This window comes from Pteronotus mesoamericanus, unplaced genomic scaffold, assembly GCF_021234165.1.
Source record: "Pteronotus mesoamericanus isolate MK-2021 breed Mesoamerican mustached bat unplaced genomic scaffold, CSHL_Meso_final contig_50, whole genome shotgun sequence".
Classification (NCBI taxonomy): domain Eukaryota; kingdom Metazoa; phylum Chordata; class Mammalia; order Chiroptera; family Mormoopidae; genus Pteronotus; species Pteronotus mesoamericanus.
Window position 1 is genome coordinate 32,166,981 of NW_026555186.1, and position 26,138 is coordinate 32,193,118.

Sequence of the window (26,138 nt, forward strand, 5' to 3'; positions counted from 1 at the left end):
AGTGCCCAAGCTGATAAGTGCATCTGGGATTCAATCCAGCACCCGTGCTTGGGCACTTCCGCAGATGGAGTGACTTAGGGAGGCTTATCTTGGTCCTGCCCTCCGGGGCAGGGTGCCCTGAGAGGTGCAGGAGTTTCCCAGAATAGGGGAAGTTCTTCTCTCTTTTACTGGATTGCACTAAATAGAGGAGGAGAAATCTGGAGATAGATCTAGATTCTCATGTTATTTTGATTTCAAGAGCTTTAGGAATAAACATGTGAGTGTCAGACATTTGTGTCTCGGGGGCTTCAGCTTGATTGCTCCTGGGGCTAGAATGAGAACACAGTAGGCCTGTTCAAGAGTCATTGCTTCATGTTCTTCTCTGTGCGGTTGCTCGGCTATAGTGTCCATAGAGGCAAATTGACACTGTGCTCCAGCCCCTTGTACTCTTAGTTATGTAGAGAAGATAGATATCACCTAACTGTAATGGTAGTACAAGAGATATAGACAGAGTGCTCTGTAGGGTGAAAAACACAGGAGATCATGCCTGGTCAAGTGGAATCAGGACATGTCATTGGCATGAGCCAGAGGAATAGATAAGTGGATTGTAGATGGGCGAACATATGAGCAAAGGGCTAGTGGTAACCTCCAGTGGTGAAAGGCATTTCTGAGAGCAGGAGACACAGTTGCTTCTGACGGGACAGGTTTTGTCTAGTTCTGACGCCGGGTGCAGCCCTACAGAGCAGAACCTGGCACTAGTCTTCCTAGGGCTTTCTAGTATTGAGGAAACTTTGAAAAAAAAAACTTTTCTAAAAACCCTTCTTCTTCATCTCCCTTTCCTTCTTCTTTACCACCTTAACCATTTTTAAGTGTATAATTTGGTATTGTTAAGTATAGTTGCACTGCTGTGAAACTAACCTCCAGAACTTCTTCATCTTGCAAAACTGACGCTCTATGCCCATTAAATGCCTCTCCATTTCCCTCTCTCCCCAGCACCTGGCAACTGCCATCTGCTTCCTGTTTCTAGAGTTTGACTACTTTAGATACCTCATGTAAATGGGATCATACAGTGTTTGTCTTTTTGTGGCAGGTTTATTTTACTTACCATAACGTTTCAAGGTTCATCTATGTTGTAGCATGTGCCAGAAGTTCCCATTAAGATGAAAACAATGAGCAATGCAAACGTCTGTTGGAAGAATAGGTAAAGAAAATATGTGAATAATGCTGTGGTGAATAAGGGAGTGCAAATATATCTTTGAAATCCTACTTTCAATTCATACATATATACATCACCCCCCAGAAGTGAGATTGCTGGATCATATGATAATTCAATATTTAATTTTTTGAGGAACCTCCATATCTTTTCCATAGTGGCTACACCATTTTACATTCCCACCAGTGGTGCGCAGGATTCCAATTTCTCTGTTTCCTTGTCAACCCTTACTATTTTCTCTTCTTTCAATAGTGTCCTTCCTAATGGGTGTGTGGTGAGAATTTTTCTTCTTTCTGGCAATTTCCCAGAGATTTTATTTTTTTGTGGTTAAAGCCTGGTAGTATGGATATTAAATTTTTCTTTAACAGAGAAGCAAAAGAAAAATTTCTTTTTGCATTTTAATCTAAATACATATCATAGTTCTAGAGGTCCTCAATAAAGCTGCCCATTTCCCACCATACTTAATTCTTTTACTTTAACTTGTTACACACAGGTTTTTTTTTTTCATGTTAGTTGCCAAGTTCCCTAGTTTTGGTTTTCAAAACCCAAGCCCAGAGTATATAGCCCAATACTATATCATGAAGCCTGTTTGGGCCAGCTGTCTAGCATGGAGGTGTGGTCACTGGTAGGAATCAGCACATTTTTCCCCAGAGCAAGTTAGACATGGGGGAGGCCAAGATAAATGAGAAGGAACTAGATCAAACTCTCAGAGAAGGACACTGGCAAAGGCTGCAAAGACCTGTCAGAGCAGATGCTGGACAGAGGTGGGAACACTGTGGACACAGCTAGTGGTGACTAGAGAGCTTATCATGTGGCAACATTGATCATTTATTACCAGGGGCCTCAGGTGGAGAGAGCATGAATAAAAATGTGGCAAAAGTACTAGGTTCTCTCTTGCATTAGAGATATAGCTAAAGTTGAGGGCTTAATGCCTCTGTTTTACTGGATTTCCTCAAAACACATGATGCTCAGTTAGATTTCCAGGGATTCATTTATCCACATGGTTCATTGGTTATAAATGTGTTTTTGCTGTTCCAGGTCATGGCTAAATGCAGAGCCCTTCTCACTTGGGGTGATGGGAAAGTTCAAGGTTGCATCTAGGCGAGGCCCATGGCACTGGATCCAGTGCATTTGAGCCAGCCTCCACTCCAGAGATGTCAGCGCCTCTGCTCACCCACTAACGTCCCTCCCTTATCTCTCTCCCTCTTACCACAACTTCCCCCAGAACGTTCATTAACTGCTGTAATCTTGGCCACTTCTTTGCATCTTTATTTTTTCCACTTTCTGTAGTTTTCTTCTTGTTACTTTTAATGTATTCACTTCCATCTTTTCTTAAAACCTTTTAAGGTGGTCATTCAAACAGGCACATGGTACAACTAGATTAAAAATAAAATAGGCAAGGAAATTAGGCAATGAAGAAAAATTGTGGGAGGCCAAGGGTACGGTTAGTGAAAAAATGAATATTGTGTGGTCCTCTGCAGTTCCCAGAGTTCCCAGAATCAATTCCATGACTCTTGATGAAACCTAAGATAGATTGGTGTGCAGATCTTTTTTTCCTACTGAGACTCGAGAACAATTTATCCTGTGTGTCCTTGTCACACTGCACGTAGGAAACACTGCACGTAGGAAGCTTAGAATTAATACTGGGGGCTAGGGAGCTCTTTGGCATTTTTCTGATGCTGAAACAAAGGAATTATAGACTTGGTTTTTTACTTTATTTTGCATTGGTATACGATTAACTTTGGTCATAAATAGCTCTAGGAAAGTCAGGGATGAGACACTTCACTTGAGCATCAGTCTGACAAGTTTACTGCGTGTATGTGTGTTCATGCGTGCATGTGTGCGTGCGTACAACGTCTGTAGAAGCCAAGAGTGCTGTTATGTTAACTCTACTGTCTAGTCTTGAAAATTCCAATTGGCAAAGAAAAGGGAGACACTGATCTGTCTTTAATTTGAAAGATGTTTGCTTGTGCTTTGCATAATGTTAACACTTTCAAACAGTTGGCAAACTTGAATAAGAATCGTATGCCAACAGTTTATACATTCTTTGCTTTTCATTTCAGACACAACTCCACACAACCGCATTGCATGAGACCAGCTTCGCCCATTGGGTCAATGCTGAGGCCAGAGGCCTTTCTCCCCACTGCTCGGCTAGGCAGTTTTCAGGGTGCACCCTTTGAAGAATGCTAGTGACCTTTGTCCAGTTTTATTGTCGTCGTGGTTGTAATGCTGGCCTTGCCGCAGTTCCTGGCAGGAAAACTTCAAATGAGAAGAAAAGAAAGAAGAGAAATAGGAAATATCCCTAAATATGAGTGAGACTATGAACTTCTGAGGAAAAATTATGCAATTTATTAACTCAGTCTTTAGATCTGTTTGAGGCTCACCCAGCATTCATTAGCACCCTCCTTTCTTGCTATCTTGTTTGTCCCACCTCTGCCCTGCATTCTTCTAAAAAGTGCAAATATCGGCCCCACTCACATCCAGATTTCCCCCGATGGTGGAGGCTCCGTGAGGATCACACCAGCGGCAGGCAAGGCTCGCTGGACGGGGGGCTCGTACCCTGTCAGCGTTCACGTGGGCCTCGGCGGTGCAGCCCACTCCAAGCGCTGCTGCACCACCCACGTCACTGGTGTCTGCTTCTGTGTTCTTGGTTTCAAAATTGCCTGCCTGTGGGCTGAACGTGCTCCCAATTTTAGCATTTGTTTTGAACCCACATCTGCCCACTCGTCCTGCAGGCAAAGCTATTTGCTTGGAACTCGATTAAAAGTGAACAAGCCAGAAGGAAACGCTGCTTTGCCCCCACCGTGCTGGCATGGTTTCTTCTCTTCATAGGTGTCTATTTACTGCCAGTGCGATTCTTAGCTTTCCTGTCCTTTCGGGGGGCATTCAGGCCTGTCCAGCTTTTTTTGCTGGGAAGTTTTTTGGGTTCAGTGTAATTGCTGACTAAATGATTCTCTCTCTCTCTCTCTCTCTTTATATATATTTTCTCATTTGCCTCAGAGGAATGAATTGGACCAGAATAAGGACATGTATTTGATATTCTGCTTGTTCTTGCAGAGCAGATGCCTTCCATTACTGAGTTTTGAGGGAGTTATTTGGAAGATAATAAAACTAACAGCTAAGCACTGATTTTTTTTGTCTGCCTCCTGCATAGTTGCCAGCTTTCCTGTAATTATGTCATTCAAGGGAAGAGTCTAACTATTTCCCTTCCTTGGCCTTTTGTCTTTCAGAAAGGCAGATTTGTGGCCATATTTCTAAGGGAGTAAATCACACGCTAGTGTAAAAATGGCTTTGTATAAAGTCATTAGGGATTTTGTAAAGTTTATGGATGAAATCTTGAATGGAGCGGCAGCGGGAGTAAAGTTGAGAGTATTTCTGCTGACAGGGGCAACGTAAAATCAGTGGAGGTGACACAGCTTTGATCGGTTACTGAAAAGCCCAAGGAAAAGAAATGGAAGAATTGTTGGAAATTTAGGAAATTTTTGTAGTGTTTTTCCTTGAAAGAACACACACAAAGTTGTCATTTTACCTCGTTAACAAGCCAGATGGAAACATCAGTAATAGCTTAAGTATTAAGCTAGAATGATGTGTTTTTTATTCATGGGATATTAGCTGCAGTGAAGAGGTTCAAATTATCTTAAAACCTCCCAAATGTTCACTGTAAACATTTCCTCTTGCTTCCTGCTGACGTGTCGCTCTGGGTCAGGGCCCTCCAGCAGAACTTTCTGGGAGGAGGAAATGCTCTACATCCGTGCTGTCCAACAGGAGGCTACTGAGCACTTGAAATGTGTCTAGTGTCAGTGAGGACTTGAAATATTGATTTAACTTCAGTTAATATTAATTCAAATTCCCATAACCACCTTTGGTTAGTACTGTCATTTTGGACAGCACAGCTCTAGATCCTTAGGAGTCCCCAGGAGCTTCTTGGGAGGCTACATTCATAGAGACATAGATGTTAGTTGACTTAAGGGGACAACCCAAGCGAAGAGCTAATGAAGTCCCAATTTTGATCCCAGTTTGATTTTATACTCTGGAAAAGGCCCTCTTTCCTTGTTGTTTTTAACATCTGCTGTTTGTTTTTAACATCTGCTGCTGTGCTGGACAGATGGAGCCACACAGAGTCAGCCAGGCTCAGCAGGGTCAGCGAGACACGGGCAGAGAGGATCTTCATTTAGATTTAGTGTCATTAGCAGGCTGCCAGGAGGAATGACTCAATTTCATATGAAACCCCTCTAAAACATAGGCTAGTATGAAATGCTCAATACCCATAACAAACTTTTGTGTTCCCATGCATGATACTGACAAGAAGCTTTTGAATTCATGGCCTGCTCATTAAAATTCATGATGTTTTAAAACAGCAGTCCTGGAATCTGCGCCCGTGGACCGGGCCGGAGCGGAGAGCTCCCCCACGGCGGACGCCACAGAACTCTCACCTTGCAGGTCACCCTCCACCCCTCGGCACCTTCGCTATCGCCAGCCTGGAGGTGAGGGCTCGGAGAGGGACTCAGAAACAAAGAAGTAAAAGATGGTTTTGAGCTTTTGAATCTTTTGTATGCCTGACTGTCTCAGCTATGAAAATTAGAAGCAAATAATGTCACTATTGGACCAAGTAGTGGGACACTAAATGGTTAGAGAATATGCCAGTAGTACTACCAATATTGGTGTGACCCCATTATTGGATCACATTCTCTGTGGAGTGACATGAATAAAAGGCCTGTACCAGCTGACTGCTATTTGAAGAATCTCAATTTCAAACAAGAATCTTGGAATCTTATTATACCTTACCATGAATCTGTATCAGATAGGCTCATCTGGGACACCACAATTTGGGGGGTAAGCTTATTAAGGGCACTATTTAATCTAAAAAAAAGGTACAGCTGCATGGGACCCTAATCATTATTGCTAGAGGCAGAATCCAGTATATTATCTATAGTTATGAAACTTGTAAGGTATTGGGTTGGCCAAAAGTTCAGTTAGTTTTTTCAGTCCAATGGCTCTGGTAGCACTTCACTGTCTTTAACTTAATTTGAAACAATTTTGTTAGATTGTGTTGTGACAGCTGTCATGTCAGCGTGCATTTAAAAAAACTTATCAAAATTGGTGAATTTTTATGCAGCCATTTTAATATTGAAGGTGGAGGAAGATACTCAACATTTTGGGCATATGCTTTATTATTTCAAGAAAGGTAAAAGGCAACTGAAACACAAGAAAAGATTTGTGCAATGTATGTGACTGAGTGAACATGTCAAAAGTGGTTTGTGAAGTTTCTTGGTACTATTGACATTTTGGCCAAATAATTCTTTGCTGTGGGGCTTTCTTATTCATTGGAAGATGTTTAGCAGAACCACTGGCCTCTACCCACTAGAAGCCAATAGTGGGAGAGAGCTACCATGTTCAAAATATCCAAATCAATAAACTTATTGGTGAAAATGAAAAATATGTCATTTATTTTACAGAAAAAAACTAAATGGACTCTGGCCATACCCAATATTATCCATTCATTCATTGTAGAACATAGGAAATATCCTATGGAGGAAAAACCGTAAGAACAGAAGATAGAAATCTTTTCTTGCCTCATTTTCCCCACTGCTCAAATAAATATGTCTAAATAAGAGTTGATTTTGAAATGTTCCTTTTTTTCTCTTCAAGCCAATTATTTGAGGTTGGAAGGGGAAAACATACAATTATGAAACCAGATTCACCCCAAGTAACTGAAGTAAAATGTAAAGACGTTTTTGGCTTCACTATTTGTGCTTCAAGTAGGTCAGTTTAGTAAAAGATAGAGTAACATGCATGGCTGCAGTCATTTCATTTATAACCTTAGCCACATGGTGAAAGCTGTCATCACTGCCATCAGCTCCAAGAGCAGCTAGCCTGGGTCAGGCTGTTGTCTGATTTTCCATGATGGGTGGTAGCCCTTGGGGAGTGGACTGATTTCAGGCTGCTGGTCACTTATGGGTCTTGCGTAGTCTGGTAAAGGAAGGTGACAAACCAGATTTTGACATGTCAAAAGACTACTATATAATTAGTCAAGTCTCTTTACCATTCTTAGACTCCTGATCAATCTGGGCCTTGGCAACTTTTTTGACCATTGCTCATGGGACAGATCCTCCATGAGTTCATCATAACTCAGAAAAGTTGAGGATCAAAGTCCATGGAAACAAAGCTCTACAAGGCAAGAGTTAAATGCTGTTCACTTGGTTACTGTTATTAGGTCTCTATTTTCATATGTTTATATTCATATATAAAAATTTTAATTGATATAAGCATTTTTTAGAAATCCACATCCTGTTTGTGGATTATCTAAGCCTTTTGTTTCTTCCTTGAAATGACTAAATCATAGAGACATAGGAACATAGGCAGGAAACTAAAATCTATAATAATATGGAGGATCCAAATAGAAACAGTACCACACGTTTTCTCACTGTGTACCTGAAATTTTGCCTGTTTATCTGACTACTTGCCACCTTGTTCCATAGGTGTTTTAAGGCTACCGATGAAGGAGATGGTAAAGCTGTTCTGTGCTCTCATGCATGGGCACCTTACCTGCTCTCGGCACCCCCTCTTATTTCTTTATTTGTTTATTTTAAGCATGGCTGTAGAACTCAGGGGCAAACTGATGAAAGCCCTTCAGGTCACAGTCACAGTGACCTGTTTGCACTAAAAGCTGAAGGGAGGAAAAAGAGTGAGTTTGGCATTAACGTTATCCAATGCTGTGTGTAAAATATCTGAGGAGTGAGAGGGACTGCAAGAAGGTGCATTTTTTAAATTAAGTTTATTGGGGTGACATGGATTTTAAAATGCACTCCTACTTTTAAAGGTGATTTGAGAGGAAAATTCTATTGGTAACATGATATAGAATATTAACAAATACTTTTCATATTAAGATATAAATTCACATACCATAAAGATCATACTCTTAAAGTATACAGTTTAGTGGCTTTTAACATATTCATAACATTGTGCAGCCATAACCACTACCTTATTTCAGAATATTTTCATCACCCCCCAAAAGAAACCCTGTACCTGTCAGCCACTCTTCATTTTTATTTTCCCTCATTTCCTGGCAACCATTAATCTATTTTCTATCTCTATAGGTTTACCTATGTTGGACATTTAATATAAATGAAATCATATAATATATGACCTTTTGTGACTTTCACTTAGCATAATGTTTTCAAATTTCATTCATGTTGTAGTGTATATGTGGCTAAATCCTTTTTGTGGCTAAATAATATTCTCTTGTATTGATATACCACAGTTGGTTTACTCACTCATCACTTGATGGACGTTTGGTGGTTTCTACTTTTTGACTGTTATGAATAATGCTGCTATGGATACTCAAGTATAAGTATATGGATAGCCAAGTATAATGCTGCCATGGATACTCAAGGACATGTTTATAGTTCTCTTGGGTATACATCTAGAGTGAACTTGCTGATGCAGAATCTTATTATTTGCCTGCTAATAAGGAAGATACAAAGCATTTGGCCCAATTGTTCATCCAGCACAGGAATGAAAATGAGAATTTCATTATAGAATCTTATCCATCTGCCTCACCATGCCATTCCATTCATCTCCATTCTTTTTTTAAATCACCAGGACAGATGGCTGACAGCCCCCACTGCCCTGTTTCGCCTGCTTCTGCTTTTGCGATTGCCACAGCTGCAGCAGGACACGGGAGTCCGCCGGGTGAGTAGGGACAGCAGCTAAACACAGACACATGGCAAGTTACATTAGATCAGTGATCTTTGCCTGCCAGTCCCATGAGATACACTGGGCAGCTTGTGAAGAACGCAGATGCCCACATTGCAGTAATTATGTATCGTGCCAAGTGGGTACTAGGCTTATCAGGGTGACCACTTTGTAAGGTACGTAAATGTCCAATCGCTATGTTGTACACCTGAACCTAATATAATATTGTTTGTCAACTGTAATTGAAAAACAAAATACAAAAAAAGAGTGCAGATCCCCACTGCCAGTGTAAGCGTGTCTGGGGTGAGACTGTCATTTAAATAAACACCTGAGGTGAGTCCCACACAGGTGGCCTATGGGTGACACTTTTGAGAACTTCGGTATCAGAGAAGGATGTGTTGTTTCTCCCATGGTGTTTTATGGAGTTCGATAACCTTTTTAGCTATATGACTGAGAACATGTATTTCCCTTTTAGTTGAGTACAATGCTAAAAGCATCTGCAAGGTGGGAGGGGAGTCTGTGGAGGGGGGAATGGAGGAGGGAACTATTGCTTTAGCTGACTCATAATTTATTTTCAGTAGCTCCATGATGCCCTCTAAGTTGCTGTTAGTTAATTTTCAGGGTAAAACAGAAATACTTAAAAGCACAGCATTTTAATAGGTGAAAATCATATTCATTGTCTCAGTCCTCTTCTCTCACATGCAAGAGGACATTATGTTCAAATAAATCTGTATGTGGCTTAAGCAGTCTTGTTGCTGTGACTGTCTTAACCTAAACTAACCCAGTGGGTACCAATCATCATCCTTTGCAGAATCACGAGTGATCGAGAACTATTGTTCACCTACCACAAAGGAGGACATTTCCAAAGCCCATGAACCTATATTCAACAGTAGTAACTAGTAGCTACTATCTGTGTGAATTCTTTCTATGTTAAGTAAGAACAACGAGAGATGTTCTATAATGAACATGAACTACCATAATTGTATGTATTCCATCTGAATGGAAATATTTGCAGATTGACCACATCCTACTTCTTTCATATCTTTGCCACACTCACTGCATTGGATATGGTCAGGCAAACGGGGGTGTTTTCTGCCCCAAACGTTCCCTAAATCTTCCCCCCAAAGTCTCATCAGCATAATCCAAAACAGCCTATAAAGGTAATAGTATTTCGCCAATCCATCTGACTTCTACTGTTGACTATATTCTGTAATAATGAGCATTTCTTGGTGAAATAATAAAGGAATCTTCACCGTGCTTTCAGTAGAGTTAGTTATCAGTTGTGATTTGCTAAGACCTTCTCCTGTCTTTTGTTCCTGCAATCTAGTCTGTCTGGATAAAATGAAGTTCAGAGCTTCCTCACAGGTTTCATATTTTAAATATGGTTTGTGAGGGAAATAGCTTTTTGGTTAATTCGTGATGAGCCCATTTCCCATTTGCTGGAGCAGAAGGTCCTTTTCTTTTCACCTGAAATTGCAGCAGAGTTCTAAAGAGCTTCAGAGAATGGCTTTCTGACTTTTGTTTGTCCTGGAATAATGGAGCAAGGGGTAAAGTAACCAAAAAAGCCAAGTCTTCCTCACTATCTGCACATGCTGCTTCTGCTGCCTTTCTTCCTACTTCCCATCACAGCTGAAATAGTCTCAGGAAGAAAGTCCTCCTCAGCGAGCTGGTAGAGGAGGGGCGACCAGCGGCCTGACCCAATGTTGCTCAGTACAGAGTAGCTCAATCCTGTTCTTAAAGTGCTCTTGATGTTGCCTGTAATGTGGTCTGGAGCAAAATGATTCAAATTTAGGAATAAAAAACAAAGGGCTGTATGTGACAGGGTCTGTGGTCTTGCTACAAGGCAGCAAGTTGCACGTGGGTCAGTTTTTAGTGGCAAATGATGGTAAGAAAGAGGAATGTCTCTTTTGGAATAGGGACCAGTATGTTTCTGGGGCTTAGCCACTCGGAGGCACTGGCCCTGCAGGGGGTTCCGCCTGCCTGGGAGAACTTGGCAGAAGAGCCTGGTTTCATAGGTTGCTGAGGAAGGTGGAGTAGGAGTAGAAACAGGAAAGTTCTAAGATGATCTGGACTCACTGGCTACCCAGGGAGAGCATGGTGCTGCTCAGGAAAGGGCTAGATCCAGATGGACAGGTGTTCAAAGGATGGCAGTGCTAAATAATGGTTAACTCCCAAACTGGACTTTGCATCCACTCTCTGAATCAGAGGTGTTGCTGACCTGAATGTGCTCTAGAACCTGGAGAGTTGTAAAGACAAGCAGAAGGGAAGGTTGTGTAAACAGGTGAACACCTCAAGGCTTCTATCAGTCTTCGCGGGCCTCCTGTCTTCTTGTACGGCGCCACTATGGGCCACCTGGTGGCAAGGCTCTGTTGTGTCCTGGCCCAGAGCAGGACACAGGTACCGCCCAGCCACGCCCTGCAGCCTGCAGGGTGCCTTTCAGTGTTTCAGGCTCCTCTTCCTGTCCCTTCTTGCTTTAGTTCTCTCCCTTCTCCATCCCCCTACCTCTGCCCCTATCAAATGCCACAGGAATCTGACAACTCATCGTTAGAACTGTCAATTAATGACAATGCTTTCAAATATTCGCTCCTGGTATTTGCATGTTAAGCCATTTCTCTTTAATTATTGCTTGGAAGGTTTTCTTACTACATTAAGGGACTTTCAAATTTGGCAAGAGAGTAGACAGAATATTTTCTTTGCAAAGAGGCCAGAGAAGATGCTCCTGGCTGGCCCTGAAGGCAGAGAAAGCTAATTTTATTTGTGGAAGCTGACCTGGGATTTTCTTATTTATTTATTTATTTATTTTTAAATTTATTTTTTCAAATACATTTGTCTCTGCCTACCCCCCACCACTTTCCCTTGCCCCCTCTCTCCTTCCCTCCCTCAGCTCTTCCCCTTTGGTTTTGTCCATGAGTCCTTGCTATATGTTCCTTGACTTTCCCCTTCCCTTCCTTTTCCCCACCCCCCGCTCCCTCCTTCCCTCTTGTCTCTGTTGATTTCTTTTCCTTTCAGTGTTGCTGGTCTTATTTTCCTTGCATCTTTGTATTGTTGGTTAGGTTCCACTTATAGGTGAGATCATATGGTATTTGTCTTTCGCCCCCTGGCTTATTTCGCTTAGCATGATGCTCTCCAGTTCCATCCATGCTGTCGCGAAGTTTAGTAGTTCTTTTTTTCTTTCTGCTGCGTAATATTCCATTGTGTATATGTACCATAGTTTTTTGATCCAATCATCTACTGATGGGTATTTAGGTTGCTTCCAACACTTGGCTATTGTAAATTGTGCTGCTATGAACATTGGGGTGCATAGGTTCTTTTGTATTGGCATTTTGGGACTCTTAGGATAGAGTCCCAGCAGGGGAATCACTGAATCAAAAGGCAGTTCCATTTTCAGCTTTTTGAGGAAATACCACACTGCTTTCCACAGTGGCTGCACCAGTCTGCATTCCTACCCACAGTGTACTAGGGTTCCCTTTTCTCCACAGCCTCGCCAGCACCTGTTGTTTGTTGACCTGGGATTTTCATAAGATGGCCAGCCCTACCCTGGGGCTGTGCCTAATTTTCACACACAGTGGCAAAGCCTGGGGTTTTTCTCCCTGGTTCCTTTTAGGATCTAGGGCTTCCCCTTTCCAAAGTAGGGTGAATCTCTTCCTTCCATCTTTGCTTGCAGATCAACAATAGTACCTCTTTTGGCAAGGAAGGAAAGTCTAATTCTGTGGGTACAGTTGCAACCCTAAACCTATTCTTGTTAGTATCACATTTTAAAGATTTAACAGTTTATTTAGTGATTGCCTTCTGATTGGCCTCCAAGTTACATTAGGCTCACTTATGGATAGATCCAAAATTTGTGGGGTCTAGCTCTTATACAGTTTGCCTCAAGAGAAAGAATATAAAATTCCAAATATAAACAGTTAGGGTACCTCTTAGGGCTTTAGAAGAGGCTCACACACATTGAGAGGCCCTGAAGCTTAAGCCTCTTAGGCTTCCTGGTAAATCTGCTTATGAATCCTGTCTAGATCATTCTTGGAATCAGAGCAGCTACAGGAAACTTTGTTTGTTGGGGAGTGGGGCGGGGGTGGACCAGTGACCATCCATCAGAAAAATAAGAGCCCTTTTCTGTGGCGGGAGCTTTAACTCTATACAAGATTGAGATAAAGGACAGTCGATGGGGTCTTGTGTGTCACCACACTGATTGCAATGTATTTTCAAGCATCTGCTTTCAAATAGAAACTAAATGAGTTCTGCATTAAAGTAGGAACAAAAATGTGTGCATTTCAGACAGCTGCTGATACAGGGAATCTGCAGGTGCAGTCTGGATGTAGTTACGATATGAATAGAAATGCAAATCCAATGAATACACATATCAGGGCATATCATGGCACTTACTATACATCTGAAGCTCTAGGATTAATTATAGAGTTTATGAAATGATCTAAAATGAAATATGAAAGCGTGAGGTTGGTTATTTTTATGAGAGTAGGAATAATGGCTGTGGAGGTATGACAAGCAACTCTTGATTATCTGTTAGCAGATAATATGTTTCACCGTTCTGTGAAAGTAAAAGTAAATTAACAAAGTAGAGGAATGGTTGAATGCACTTATAGGAAAATTAATGGCATAGTTACAATTGCTTAGAGGAATAGTGAGTTCTTTATTGGTGATTACTTGGTACTTGTAAAGTAGATAAGTCATAATCTGTTTTCTCTTCTGTTAAACCACTCAGATCACTGTAATCAATAGTAGATCTGAGCTTCCTGTGAATTGGTCTTGAATCTATTTTTAAAAATACTGATACTTGGTCCCACCCCCAGAGATTCTGACTTGATTGGTCTGAGCGCACGCTGGGTATCAGGATTTTTAAAAGTTCCCCAGGTCATACTGATGTGGAGCCAAGGTGGGGAACCCCTGGGCTCAGCAGGGGACGTGTGTTTGTTCCTTGCCTGGCTGCGGCATTACCGGTTTATTTCTTTGAAGCTCTGAGCCCAGCTGGAGTGAGAGAATGCCCTTCTGCAAACTGAGTAAAGCTCGGGCACTCCCCCTACTCCCTCATTCCTGCCCCCACCCCTCCAGTAGACTTGTTATGGAGAAGAAGGCTCTGGGTACACTTCACAATGGTCCTCTTCCCCTTGCCCTGCCAGATCTTTCTTTACTTTTTTCTGTGAGAACCTGGTGTGGTCCTGGAGGGAAAGCTCACAAAAGTGGAGATGGCGCCTAAGAATGAGGTTCTCAGCTGTTTCTCATCATCATCCTAGTCCAATTCAGCCTATAGCAATTATCCAAAATGGCCATTCAAGTGTTAACTACCAGTTTGCGGCTGTAGTGACTTCTGCCCACAGTAAGCAGATATTGGCTGTCTTTCTGGATGTACCTGTGTCTCCAGATTTGGGGGTGGTTATTTGCCCTGCGGCCTTAATTTTCTGATGTGTCCAAGAAAAGTCATTGATTTTCAGTTTGTCCAGCTTTTTCTTATGTGTAAGGACAGGTGTGTCAACTTCCAACTTCTTTACGTGTGAGAGCTGAAACTGAAAGTCTCTTTTCGTGGCATGTGTATAACGATTCTATTGATTCTACAGGCTAGTTGGGGGAGAATTGCCCATTTTAACAATATGCAGTCTTTCAGTCTATGAACTTGGAGTGTCTCCATTTATTTAGGTCTGTCCTCATTTCAGTAATGTTTTGTGTTTTTCAGCATATAAGTCTTACATTTGTTTTGTGCATTTATTGCTATATATCTGACTCTTTTTGTTTGTTAGACTATTTTCCAACTGCAGGTATCCTAGTTTGGGACTTATTTTCTATTGTCTTTTTTCAAAATACATAAAAATGATTTTTTCATTATTTCATCAAAAAACAGTTAGCTGAAATTTGGGGGGAAGATATGGCTAATTTAGATTTTAAAATAAAAACATTATTATCACTGCTGTTAATGAAAAAGAGCTCTGGCACACCAAATTTAAATTAACAATGATTTCAAATCTCCTTTAAACACTCACATGTGTGTGTACATGCATACACACACCGCCTGGAATTAGAATTTTGAAACTGGGAAGTTACTTCTGTACTGGTGTGAGCCTGTAAAGCAGCTAGGGATGCTCGTATTGGGTGGTCATTGCATTCTCTTCCTCGGAAGACGCCCCACAGGAAGCTAGGTCACGTGGAGCACGCGTCTTTGATGCGGCTTCTGAGCAGACCCAGATCCTTTTCAGATGGCCCAGGCACCTTCTTTCCTGACTGTGTTGCACTGCCAAGTTCTCTTACTTTGTGTTGCCCACTCCTGGGCTCCTTGTGGAGTGTTCTTCTCTCTGACTGTCTCTCCTTGGCAACGGTGCAGTGTGGTTGATTGTGCTCGTTCACTTCTTTGATTCACTCACGGGCTTAATTGCTACTTGATCGCATTACCTGTTAATCCATTTCTGGGCCAGGCAGGTAACTGAAGTGCAGGTTTGGAGGGCTGAGTCCAGTGTAAAGGGGATGGCCACGGCTCAGCTGCCCTTGATTTTTGCCTCAACAGAATATAAATTAGGGCTGTCAGATCTGTTTTCTTTCTTTTCTTTTTAAAAAGAAAGTCCAGGAATGTGGAAATCGCCTGGCTTTAAATTTTGGAAGTGAATTCATACTTTCAAAAAAAATACTGTCCAAACCAAATACTTCTGTGGACCGCATTTGGCTGTGAGCCACCCGTGTGTCACCTCAGATGTACTGCAATCGCTTACAGCTGAGCGTAGGTTGACGCCTACATTTTAGCAGTGGGCTCCGGAATCTCCTCAGTGCCCCAGCCCCCAACATTTTCTGTTCCTTTGGTTGGGCTGTTTTATAGGAAGTCCGTCTTGTCTACTGTGGCTTGACCACTTTTGCTTTCCTAGGGAACACTTTTCTCAGATCTGGCTGATGTCCCATTGTCACCCCCTTGCCATGGAAAAGGAGAGTGGGGACCATCTTTCTCCACCTTATTTTATAGATCCTAAAGCCAGTGTGAGACCCAGAGCGATGGCGGGCCTGGCCCAGGTTCTCAGTTACTGGGAACGAGGCTCAGATCTGCCCACTATGAAACTGCTGCTTTCTTTGCCCTGATATTGCCTCTAAAACCACATTTACTTCAAAAAGAACAAGATCTTGGGAAACTTGAATTACTTATTATTTTTACTGACTCTTGATCCCATCTTTGTCTGCAGCACATCCATTTTTTTCGGTCTTCTTCCTACATCTGTGTCCACCCAGCATTCAGTTGCAGATGCAGCAGCAGGCTACCTCCAGGGAGATGCACTCTGGTAAAATTAGTAGTCTGTGGGTAGAGTCTTACTTGGTTAGCAGTTGGCATTGAAGGATATGTGATTTCTTTCACAGGACTGAAGAAACTAGGACCTTACTACAGTGATACATTCTGGTCAGAGGAAGCATTTATCTCTGCATTGAGAATTGGATTAAATTTGTAACAAGATATTGATTACCAGATATTAAGTTAATGTCACATCTGTGTCTGTGGCCTCTTTCAGGATTTGTGAGAACACTCAGCTCTGTTTAAATAGTACATCTATTTATTGAATGAACTTATAAAAGAGGCACAGAATGTGGGCTTTTTCTAATGTCTATCTGACAAGCTAAAATTGTAACTTCAGGCAGGAATCACAAGTTCATTTTCTGTTCCAGACTCAGGAGGTTAATGTAGATATCGTATTGCAGTGATTCTTGGTGCAGTGTGAGTAGAATGGAATGAGAATGGCCTGGGACTTTTTCAAGAAACACCTGTCCCCCCAGGAGATTCTGAGTGGCCTCCTCTTGGAGGCAGACACTCCAGAAAAGAGATGTTATTGATGGAAATGTGCTATAGACGTGGATGGTGTGAAAGCAGAAATCAAGTTAAGAATCAGTACTCTGCTCTCTGACATCCTTAGAAGGACTGTGCTCAGCTTCTCGACCTGTTCTTTATTTCCCGGTGTCTTATTTCCTGATCAGTCAGGGCATAGTGATAACATTCAGAAATCTAAGGTCAAAGTATCGGCTGCATGTAGTGTTTTTCCTGTGGGCTCTCACCGTCTTTTCATTTTCTGTGCCATCTGCAATCCTTTTGTCTTAGTTCTTATTTGTCTCCCTATTTCCTGTGTCCTGGTGTTATTTTCCAAAAGGTATGTTCTTACCTTTTGGAGTTCTACACTTATTTTACAGATGTGTGTCCTCTTGCCAGGACTGGCTGCCTCCTTTGTAGGGCCCAGTGCAATAAGAAAATGCAGGTCCTCTTGTTTAAAAAATTATGAGGAATTTCAAGACAGGGACAGATGAGCATTAATGCAAGCGCGTGCCCTTCTAAGTGTGGGGCGCTGCACAACACAGGTTGCACACTGGGAAGCCAGCCCTGCCCCTCGCAGTCTAGTCAGGAGTCCAATAATTTCCTGATGCTCAGGATGTGCCCTTCGGTGCATTTCTGGGATTTTATCCTGATTCTATAGCACTTCCCATGGTGAGAAGATAGTAATAGAAAACAATCTCTGGCTAGGGTAGGGTGATTAGAAAGAAAAAAAATCTAAACCCAGGATTCCTGATTCTCTGAAGAGACTACAAATTTTAAAAAAATTAACATGCAATAAATACTGTCAATGATGAAAGAATATAATCTCTGATGAGTCAGAAAGACTCTCGTTATCTAATGATGACTCAGAATAATCATTAACCACAAATAATGGTATAAGACTAAATCATATCCCAGAGTCCTGGACTTCTTGATTATCTGAATTTTTAAAATAAATGCAATAAGGCAATAACAGGCATGTCAAAACCACAAGAAAAAAAATGAAAATCATTCCTCTGTTGGGGGATCTGTGGTTTTAAAAATACGCCCACAAATTCTTTCATACTCTTTCCTTCAAGGGGTGGAGCTTAATTTCCCTTCCCCTTTGCGTGGGCATGACCTAGTAATTTGCTTCTAACAAACAAAAGGAAGCAGAAATGGTCATATGTGACTTTGGAGCCTAGGTCATCACAAGGCAAGTGATTGCTGTCTTGGTCAATCTATTTCTTGGATTGCTTATTCTGGGACAAATGTCTCCATGTCATGAGGACAGGCCCCTGAGGGCAGCCAGAAACCAGGAAGCAGGATTGTTGCCAACAGCCTTGCAAGCAAGTTAGAAGTGGATCCTCCAGCCCCAGCCAAGCCTTCAGATGCCTACAGCTCTGTTGGTTCTCTGGACTGCAACCTCAAGGGAAATCCTGGGCCAGAGCCACTCAACTAAGCCACTTCCAAAATCTTGTCCTGAAGAAAGTGTGAAAATATTTGTTGTTTTAAGTTTCTAAGTTTTATAGTAATTTGTTATGCAACAATAGATAACTACTACAGATGGTATCATGGTCGCCAGTAAACCTTGGCCAAATATTTATTACCTAATTAAGTTTCAGGAACATATTTTCATTTTGGAAAAGCAAGCATGGAGTTTTGACTTCTGGTCAAGATGGAGGCATAGGTAGACACACTTCGCCTCCTCATGCAACCGTAGAAAGAATTACAACTACATCTCAAAACAAATAACACTCAGAAACATCAGAAAATTGAGCTGTTTGGAAGTTCAGCAACCAACGATTTAAAGAAGCCACATTCATCCAGACAGGTAGGAGAGGTGGAGATGCGGAGATGGGCAGAGAGGTGCGGAGGTACAATGTGGTGCGGAGAGGCAGTGGCGGTGGCAGAATAGTTGGTTCCACATTCATGTATGAAGGATAAAAATCAGGGGGGATACTTTGGGAGCAAGTGATGCCAGCCAGATCAGACACATAGCCCAGAGTTCCAGTGCCATGAAGATAAGCCCCTCATAACTTCTAGCTGTAAAAACCAGGGGTGGGGGTTGGAGTGGCGAAAGAAACTGCTGGATTTTCAAGAGACTCTCTTCAAAGGGCCAACATGGACTTAGGATGTATGCAAACCCACCCACTCTGGGATTGACCACCAGGGCAACAGCAGAAGGGTGCCAATCCCATATGGAAAATGGGTGAAGTGACTGGGAATGGGGTGAGTGCCGGGCAAACCTCCAGAAACCAGGCAGTGGCATTGTCTCTGCTCTGATCCCTTCCCCCACACAGAGCCACAAAGTGGTGAAGCAGGTTGCCCCACTCTGGCAATTATCTAAGGCTCTGCCCCACACAATTTACAGGTGGCTTTTCTACAATAGGCCATGCTTCTAAGACAGGGAGTAAAAACAGCTCTACCTAATACACAGAAACAAACACAGGGAGCCTGTCAACTGAGGAGACAAAGAAATTAGCCCAAATGAAAGAACAGAACAAAACCCTAGAAAAAGAACTAAACAAAACAGAGATAACCAACCTACCAGATGCAGAGTTCAAAACATTGGTGACCAGGATGCTCAAATAACTCACTGAGTATGGCAGCAACGTAAAGGAGGAAATGAAGGCTACACTAAGTGAAATGAAGAAAAATCTATAGGGAACCATCAGTGGAGGACACGAAGTCAGGTTCAAATCAATGATTTGGAACATAAGGAAGAAATAAGCATTCAACCAGAAAAGCAAGAAGAAAAAATAATTCAGAAAAACGAGGATAGTATAAGGACCCTCTGGAACATCTCCAAATGTACCAATATCCGAATCATAGGGATGCCAGAAGGAGAAGAGGAAGAACAAGAAATTGACAACTTATTGGAAAAAATAATAAAAGAAAATTTACCTAATTTGGTGAAGGAAATAGACGTACAAGTCCAGGAAGCACAGAGAGTTCCAAACAAGTTGAACCCAAAAGGGACCACACCGAGACACATCATAATTAAAATGCTAAAGGTTAAAGATAAAGAGAGAATCTTAAAAGCAGCAAGAGAAAAGCAGTTAGTTATCTACAAAGGAGTTCCCATAAGACTATCAGCTGATCTCTCCAAAAAAAAGTTTACAGGCAAGATGGGACTGGCAAGAAGTATTCAAAGTGATGAAAAGCAAGGACCTATGACCTAGATTATTCTATCCAGCAAAACTATTGTTTAGAATGGAAGGACAGACAAAGTACTTCCCAGACAAGGTAAAGCTAAAGGAGTTCATCATTACCACACCCTTATATGAAATGCTAAAGGGACTTATTTAAGGAAAAAAAGATCAAAACTATGAACATTAAAATGGCAACAAATTCACAACTATCAAGAACTGAATGTAAAAAAATAAACTAAGCAAACAACCAGAATGGGAATAGAATCATAGATATGGAGATCATTTGAAGGTTTATCAACTGGGAGGGGGAAGGGGGAGAATGGGGGAAAGTGCAGGAATTAAGAAGCATAATTTGTAGGTATAAAATAAACAGAGGGATATTAAGAGTAGTGTAGGAAATAGAGAAGCACAGTAAAATATATTTAAAAAAATAAGCCACAGTTTTGTTATACTGCCCCTCTTCCCCCCCCCCCCCCCCCCCCCAAAAAAAGAAGAAAAATTAAAGCAGGCATGTTTTGGCTATTTCCTGTGGGACAGAACACCCTGGACTTATTCCCCACCAAATATTTTGACGTCAAGGGACTATATCTAAAATTAGCATGTACTTTAAATCTACCTTATATTCCAAGATCTCTGAACAGTCATTCTCTTTTCCCTTTACCTATAGTGCTCTGCATTGAACAGAATGATTTTTCTGCTATTTGAATGCTGAGAGCATTTTGATTTTAACACAACGGTTGCTTAGCAGTGAGAAGGAACTTAATGGCACTACTCTTTTCTGCAAACTGAGAGGAGCCTCCCTGTGTAGCTATTGTCTGTCTGTAATGCTGAATTTAAAATTGTAATGATCATTTTTGGATAAAATTGAAGCTGCCCTGTGTGACACATTATACTTACTCTAGCATCTCAGCTACCCAGGGGGTTGCACTGTCCCAGTTTAAGGCCCCTCTGCAGAAAGACTGGTCTCTTGGAATTATGGGGCATTTAGAAGTTGAAGACAAGGAAGGCTCTAAGAAGCTAGTAGATTTTTTATTGGTAGGTGGTTTGTATTCCCTATATAATGACTTTGTGATTCTAGGACCAAGAACTTGGATCTTAAAATGTTGCAATGAGAAAACAGGCTAATAATGTTAGGGAAGGGGTTATGAAGGAGAGGGGATTCCAAACAGTGAGAGAGGATGGGGGATCTAAATGCACTGACCTCAGTATCTGGCTCTTTTAGAAAGGCCCCTAGCAGTGTTAGGTGCTTAGAATTTTTAAATGCAAGGTCTAAATTCGATTGGTCCTCAGAGAGGTTGGTTTAAAGACTCAGAAATCTTTACCTGAATTAGAAGTATTCTTTTCCACTCTTCAGATCAAATGATGCATGGGTTTATTAGATTCTGGTTAATCTTTAATCAGTTTCATTAAGTGCACCCTGTGCCATACCACATACAGGGAAAGAGGGAAGTGAAATCGGAGGCATTGCCTCCACTCCCTAAGAACCAACAATCCAGTTGAGATTAGATGAACAACCATAAAGCAGATCTCAAATGATCAAGATGTAAACTCCTGGCTACTGATAACAATTAACATAATTACTGGCCATATTGTTAAACATTGGGCTTGAAAACTGAGGGAAAATGTCACATTAGCAAAATAACAAAGTTTCAGTGCATGACCCTGAAAGAAAAGGTTAATATAGTTTCAAAGTATTTCATAGACTCTTCTAATTAGTCAGCTTTTTCAAGGAACAGGGTTTTTCGTTGTTGTTGTTGTTTTAAACATTGAGACTTTTCTTTTCTTCTGGATCTACAAGTTATCCTTTGCGGGTCCACACTTTATGGTGTGTGTAATAGCCTTAGGAATTTAGCTGGCATTAGATCTGGTGGAGGCGGCATCTGTCATACTGGACTAAATTAATATTTCTAAGACTTCTATACATGCATCATAATGAGAAGTGATGAATGATTTATACTGAAGCAAATTATGTTTCAGTGGCTTAAAAAATGAGGAGCCATAAACCCACAGAAACCCCCAAATAGACTAGCTTAAATAGAGTAAAATAATAGTATTATGATGTGTTTTTGTATGCTGGTGTTTTTTCTTTTTTTAAATAAACGTGGTATATAGTCATGGAGGGCAAAGCATCTCCTTTTTCAGATATGACTGGACTATTAGCTGTGAAGACTCTGAGGCTAGATATTTAATTATGTGTAGCATTCAAGTGACAACAGCTCAGTTGTTATCTGCCTTAATCTTCCTCCTCTTTATAGACTTTTCTTTGTCCTTGCTTCTAATTTTCCAGATTCTGTACACAATTCAGAATAAATTCAAAGTAGTAGAACATGTTAGTCAGGATAAGCCTTCTTCTGGCAAATAATGTGACGCTGCTGGAGCCGCTGCTCTGGATTCCTGTGCATGGTGCATGAGACAAGGCACTGTCGCCTTTAGACTCAGGCAACCAAATTCCACATCCTAGCAAAGCCTAGAGTCCCCTGCCTCTGCCTTCCGTACCTCCCTCACTGCAGTGTTTAAGATTTGAAGTGACGGTCTCATTCCTTTGTTCCGTTTTAGCATTACGGATTTATGAAGACCTAATCTTATGCTTTATGTTTGTATACTGCCTTACGATTTTACGGTCTTTTCATGATTGATGGCATTGGTGTCCATTACAACAAGTCTGGAAAGTGGGAAGGCAGATGTCATCATCCTCTTTTAATATATAAAGAAGCAGGCTTGATGAGGTAAAGTGACTTATTCATAAGAAATTATAACTTGCAAGAATAGGATCTGCATCCTGGTATCTGGACAACCAGTCCAGTGCTTCTGCTCTTAAACCAGGTTACTCCTGTAAAATGGTATTTCAGAGCCATATGACTCTGATATTTCAAGGGACAATTGAACAATTGAGTGGAATGCAAGTAATTAGTATCCAATCAATTAACTGATCTCCAATAGTTTTAATTTTTGACCATCTTCACATGTGAACCTCGGCTTCCTTCCCTCTCCGATTCAGTCATTTCCGGTACGACAGGAAGGCTTGAGGGCTGCCTTTCATTCCTGGCTTCCTGTGTGTGTTGCAGAGTCTATGTTTATTCCCCACCAGGGCTCAGGGCCCAGCGCCAAAGCTTTCCTGAGGAGGGCACTTGGATACTCACTGACACCCAGAAAGACGTTTTAGGGGATTTGAACATTTTCCCTTGTTCCCCTAAACATTTTTTTCAGATAAACATCATGGCAAGTAGAAGAAACCCCCGACCTCACCAACCAGATTTTACTCATTTAATTTTTTGGTTCAAAATCCACACACCATGAATTTCTTTGAAATGCATTCTGCCATTCAACTGCCTTCGATGATGACTTAGAGATAGAAGCCTCCCATTTTCAAAGATCAACTGCCCTGTTATTTTTAAAATTTAAGATAGATTTAATATATTCATGTACCATACAACTCACCAATTTCAATATACAATTTGATGGCTCTCAGTATTGCCTCGCCATCTTTAGTGGGCGCTCAATCTTAATTTTGCAAACACTCAGGCTGCCTACTGTGGAAAACGATTCAGTCGGGCTCCGTGACGGACTCCGAGTGTCTGGTTTTGCATAGCACACGGGTGGAGAAGAGAGTTAAGAGGCCCCTTGCCTTCTCGGGAGCTAGGAGTCTTGAGGATTGGAGCTTCTCTGCTTCTTCCTGTGAGAGTGGGCAGAAAGGCCTGTGCCTCTGGAGACAGTGCTTGCTGGAGAGATGGCCTCTGCTAGCTGGTATCTGGTGATCTGGTGATCTGGCAGTGGGCAAAGAAATTGTTCGGGACCAGGGGCCACGAGGGCCTTAGAGGGATGTTTGTGAGGGCAGTTAAGAATGACTTACCAAGGAGTCAGGATTGAAACGTGGTCAAGAGGGTGGGTTTTGGTGTCAAACCTGCATCTGAGTTCCGCCACTTGTCTACGGTGTGTGATCTAGGGCAGCCTCCCTGAGTCTCATTTTTCTCATCTTTAAAGTGAGGGTGATGATTGTAACTACTTCACAGAGTTGTTATGAGGATTAAATGTGACAATCCTTGTGCAGTTCTTAGCCCTGCATTTGAAACCAATTAAGCACCATATGAATTTTTCCTGCTGTTGTTATTGATTATTTCCTCCATATGATTTATAAGCTTCTTGAGAATAGGGACTGTTGTGTTTACCATTAGATCTCCAGCCTCTATTACCGTGACAGACCAGAGTGTTGAACTGACATGAATTCATTCCCCTGGCGCCCATTTATTCTCACTATTCCTTCCTGCCTCCCTTGCGTGCATGCATGCCTGTGTGTACCACCCCCGCTACACTGACTGTGCATGGACAAGAAGTAGTAAAATAACTGCAAAAGAGTATTAATTGTGTGTCATCCTGTGGTCTTTTGATGGAGAGTACAGTTTTGAGGCACTATCAAAAGACTTAGAAATAACTTTGTTAAATGAATCCACACTAAATAATGGAATTCACTACAGCAGACTCTTGTGTATAATGGCAGATAATTTGGGAGAGAAGAGGCTAGAGGCTCACCAGCATGATTTCAAAGTAATAGAAGATGCTTCGGACTCGCACTGAGGGCTGCTTTGGAAGGGGAAGGAGGCAGAGAAATGTTAGTGTAGACATTTTTGATGGACTATATATAGGACATGGCGGAAAAGAAAGAAGTGATGCAGATGATTAAACGCCCAGACCAAGGCCTGAAAAACTAAGTTAACAATATGATAACGATCTCAGTTCACAGTGAGCTAAGTATCAGTGTCAGCAAGAAATCTAAATGGGGAGAGTGATGGAGAGGAGACTAGATACACCTCCAAGTGGGCTCCTCCAACCCCTCTCGGACCTGGAGCAGCGCCCCCTGAGCTTGCTGATTTATGCCTCATGCTCACTTTGGAAAGGGCTTGAGGCAGATCCCCAGCAGTTCTGTGAGTCAGAAGACATTGCTTGGGCTCCTCTGGGCATGGGAAGGAAGGCTGAGTTTTTGATCCATAGGACATGGATATCTTAAAAATAAAAATTAAGTCTGCAACCTTGTATCCTGAAAGTGCCGTGCACCCCAGTGAACATATCTTGTGCAAATCGTTGCCATTAGGAAAGACAAGGTCACCGACGTGGTTTTTGCTTTCATGCCCTGGCCGTATGTACTTTTCAGGGGATGGAGGGACTGGTGGTGCTCTGATTGCCTGTGGTGTCCAGCCACAAGCTCCAGGTTAAGCTGCTCACTAGCTCCCTTGGACTTAAGTTTCCTCATAACTAGAAAAGGAATAATCATGTCAAATTTACTAAGGATTTTGAGAATTAAAATTTTTTTAGCACAGTGATAATCAGAAGGAAAGGTGCTACGTGAGGACAAATTTCTATGAGTTTCACAATGACGAATGGATTAAGCCCCATTTCCTGGTACCTAGGACTTATTTGTGGATGCTTCCTGCCTATTGACACCTTCCTACTGTCAGGTCGACTGGGGCAGAAAAAAGTGGTTCTGTTGGCTACAGAGAAGTCTGAGAATAGAAAGGCAGGAAGTCTGGGATCAAGGAGAGCCTCTCCAATATGACTAAATATCTCCCAGGGGCTTTATTTCACCTACTGCAGTTAGTTCTGATATTTTCTCATGGAGGGGTTCCTTGAGGCTGCGCTTGACACTGCCCCAGCCACGCTAGTGTATCACAGGTCCAGCTGCTGGAACTGCCATTCCCATGGATGCTTGTCATAGAGCCACATTCAGACTTGGACTCAGCCATATCGGTGTTATGATAGTGTATATGCCATAGTCTGTCCCAGAAAGCATCCAGCCAAGTACTATGAAAAATAGATATTTATTGAAGAAGATAAAAGAAACATTATAGATAGGACAATGATACCTCCGTCCCCTTCAAACTGTTCTCTCAATCACCATCAGCTGCTCTGTTGTATTTTCCTGAATCTCCTCAACAGTCTGAAATCTCTTCCCTTTCAAAGGTGATTTTAGTTTTGGGAAAAGCCAGAAGTCATGGGGTGTCAAATCTGGGCTGCAGGGGCACTAAGTTACCTGAGTGATTTGATATTTCACCAAAAAACTCTGCATAAGACAGGATGCATGAGTGGGCATGTTGTCTTGCTGAAGCTGCCAATCACCAGTTGCCCATAGCTGTGGCCTTCTGAATCATCTGAATAGTTTATGTGGAGAAATGTTCAAGCTTAGTGCAAAATTTGATGCAGATTCATTGCTCTACTCAGTCATTTTGAGTACGACAGCCACACAGTACACATGCTCACTCAACAGTGTCAACTGCCCCCACTTACTAGTACAGTGAAGTCATCATTGTTCATGCATGTGCATTCCAATGCACTCTCCTTGGCTGTCAGG

General features: G+C 41.8%; 1 protein-coding gene across 1 annotated transcript in view; it reads left to right on the plus strand.

Moving 5' to 3' along the window:
* RASGRF2 (Ras protein specific guanine nucleotide releasing factor 2) overlaps positions 1 to 26,138 on the plus strand; it is a 189,458-nt gene that overhangs the window by 111,436 nt on the left and 51,884 nt on the right. Inside the window, 2 exon segments of the mRNA XM_054578547.1 lie at positions 5,464 to 5,676; positions 8,795 to 8,884. Coding sequence (XP_054434522.1) covers positions 5,464 to 5,676; positions 8,795 to 8,884 — 303 coding nt within the window.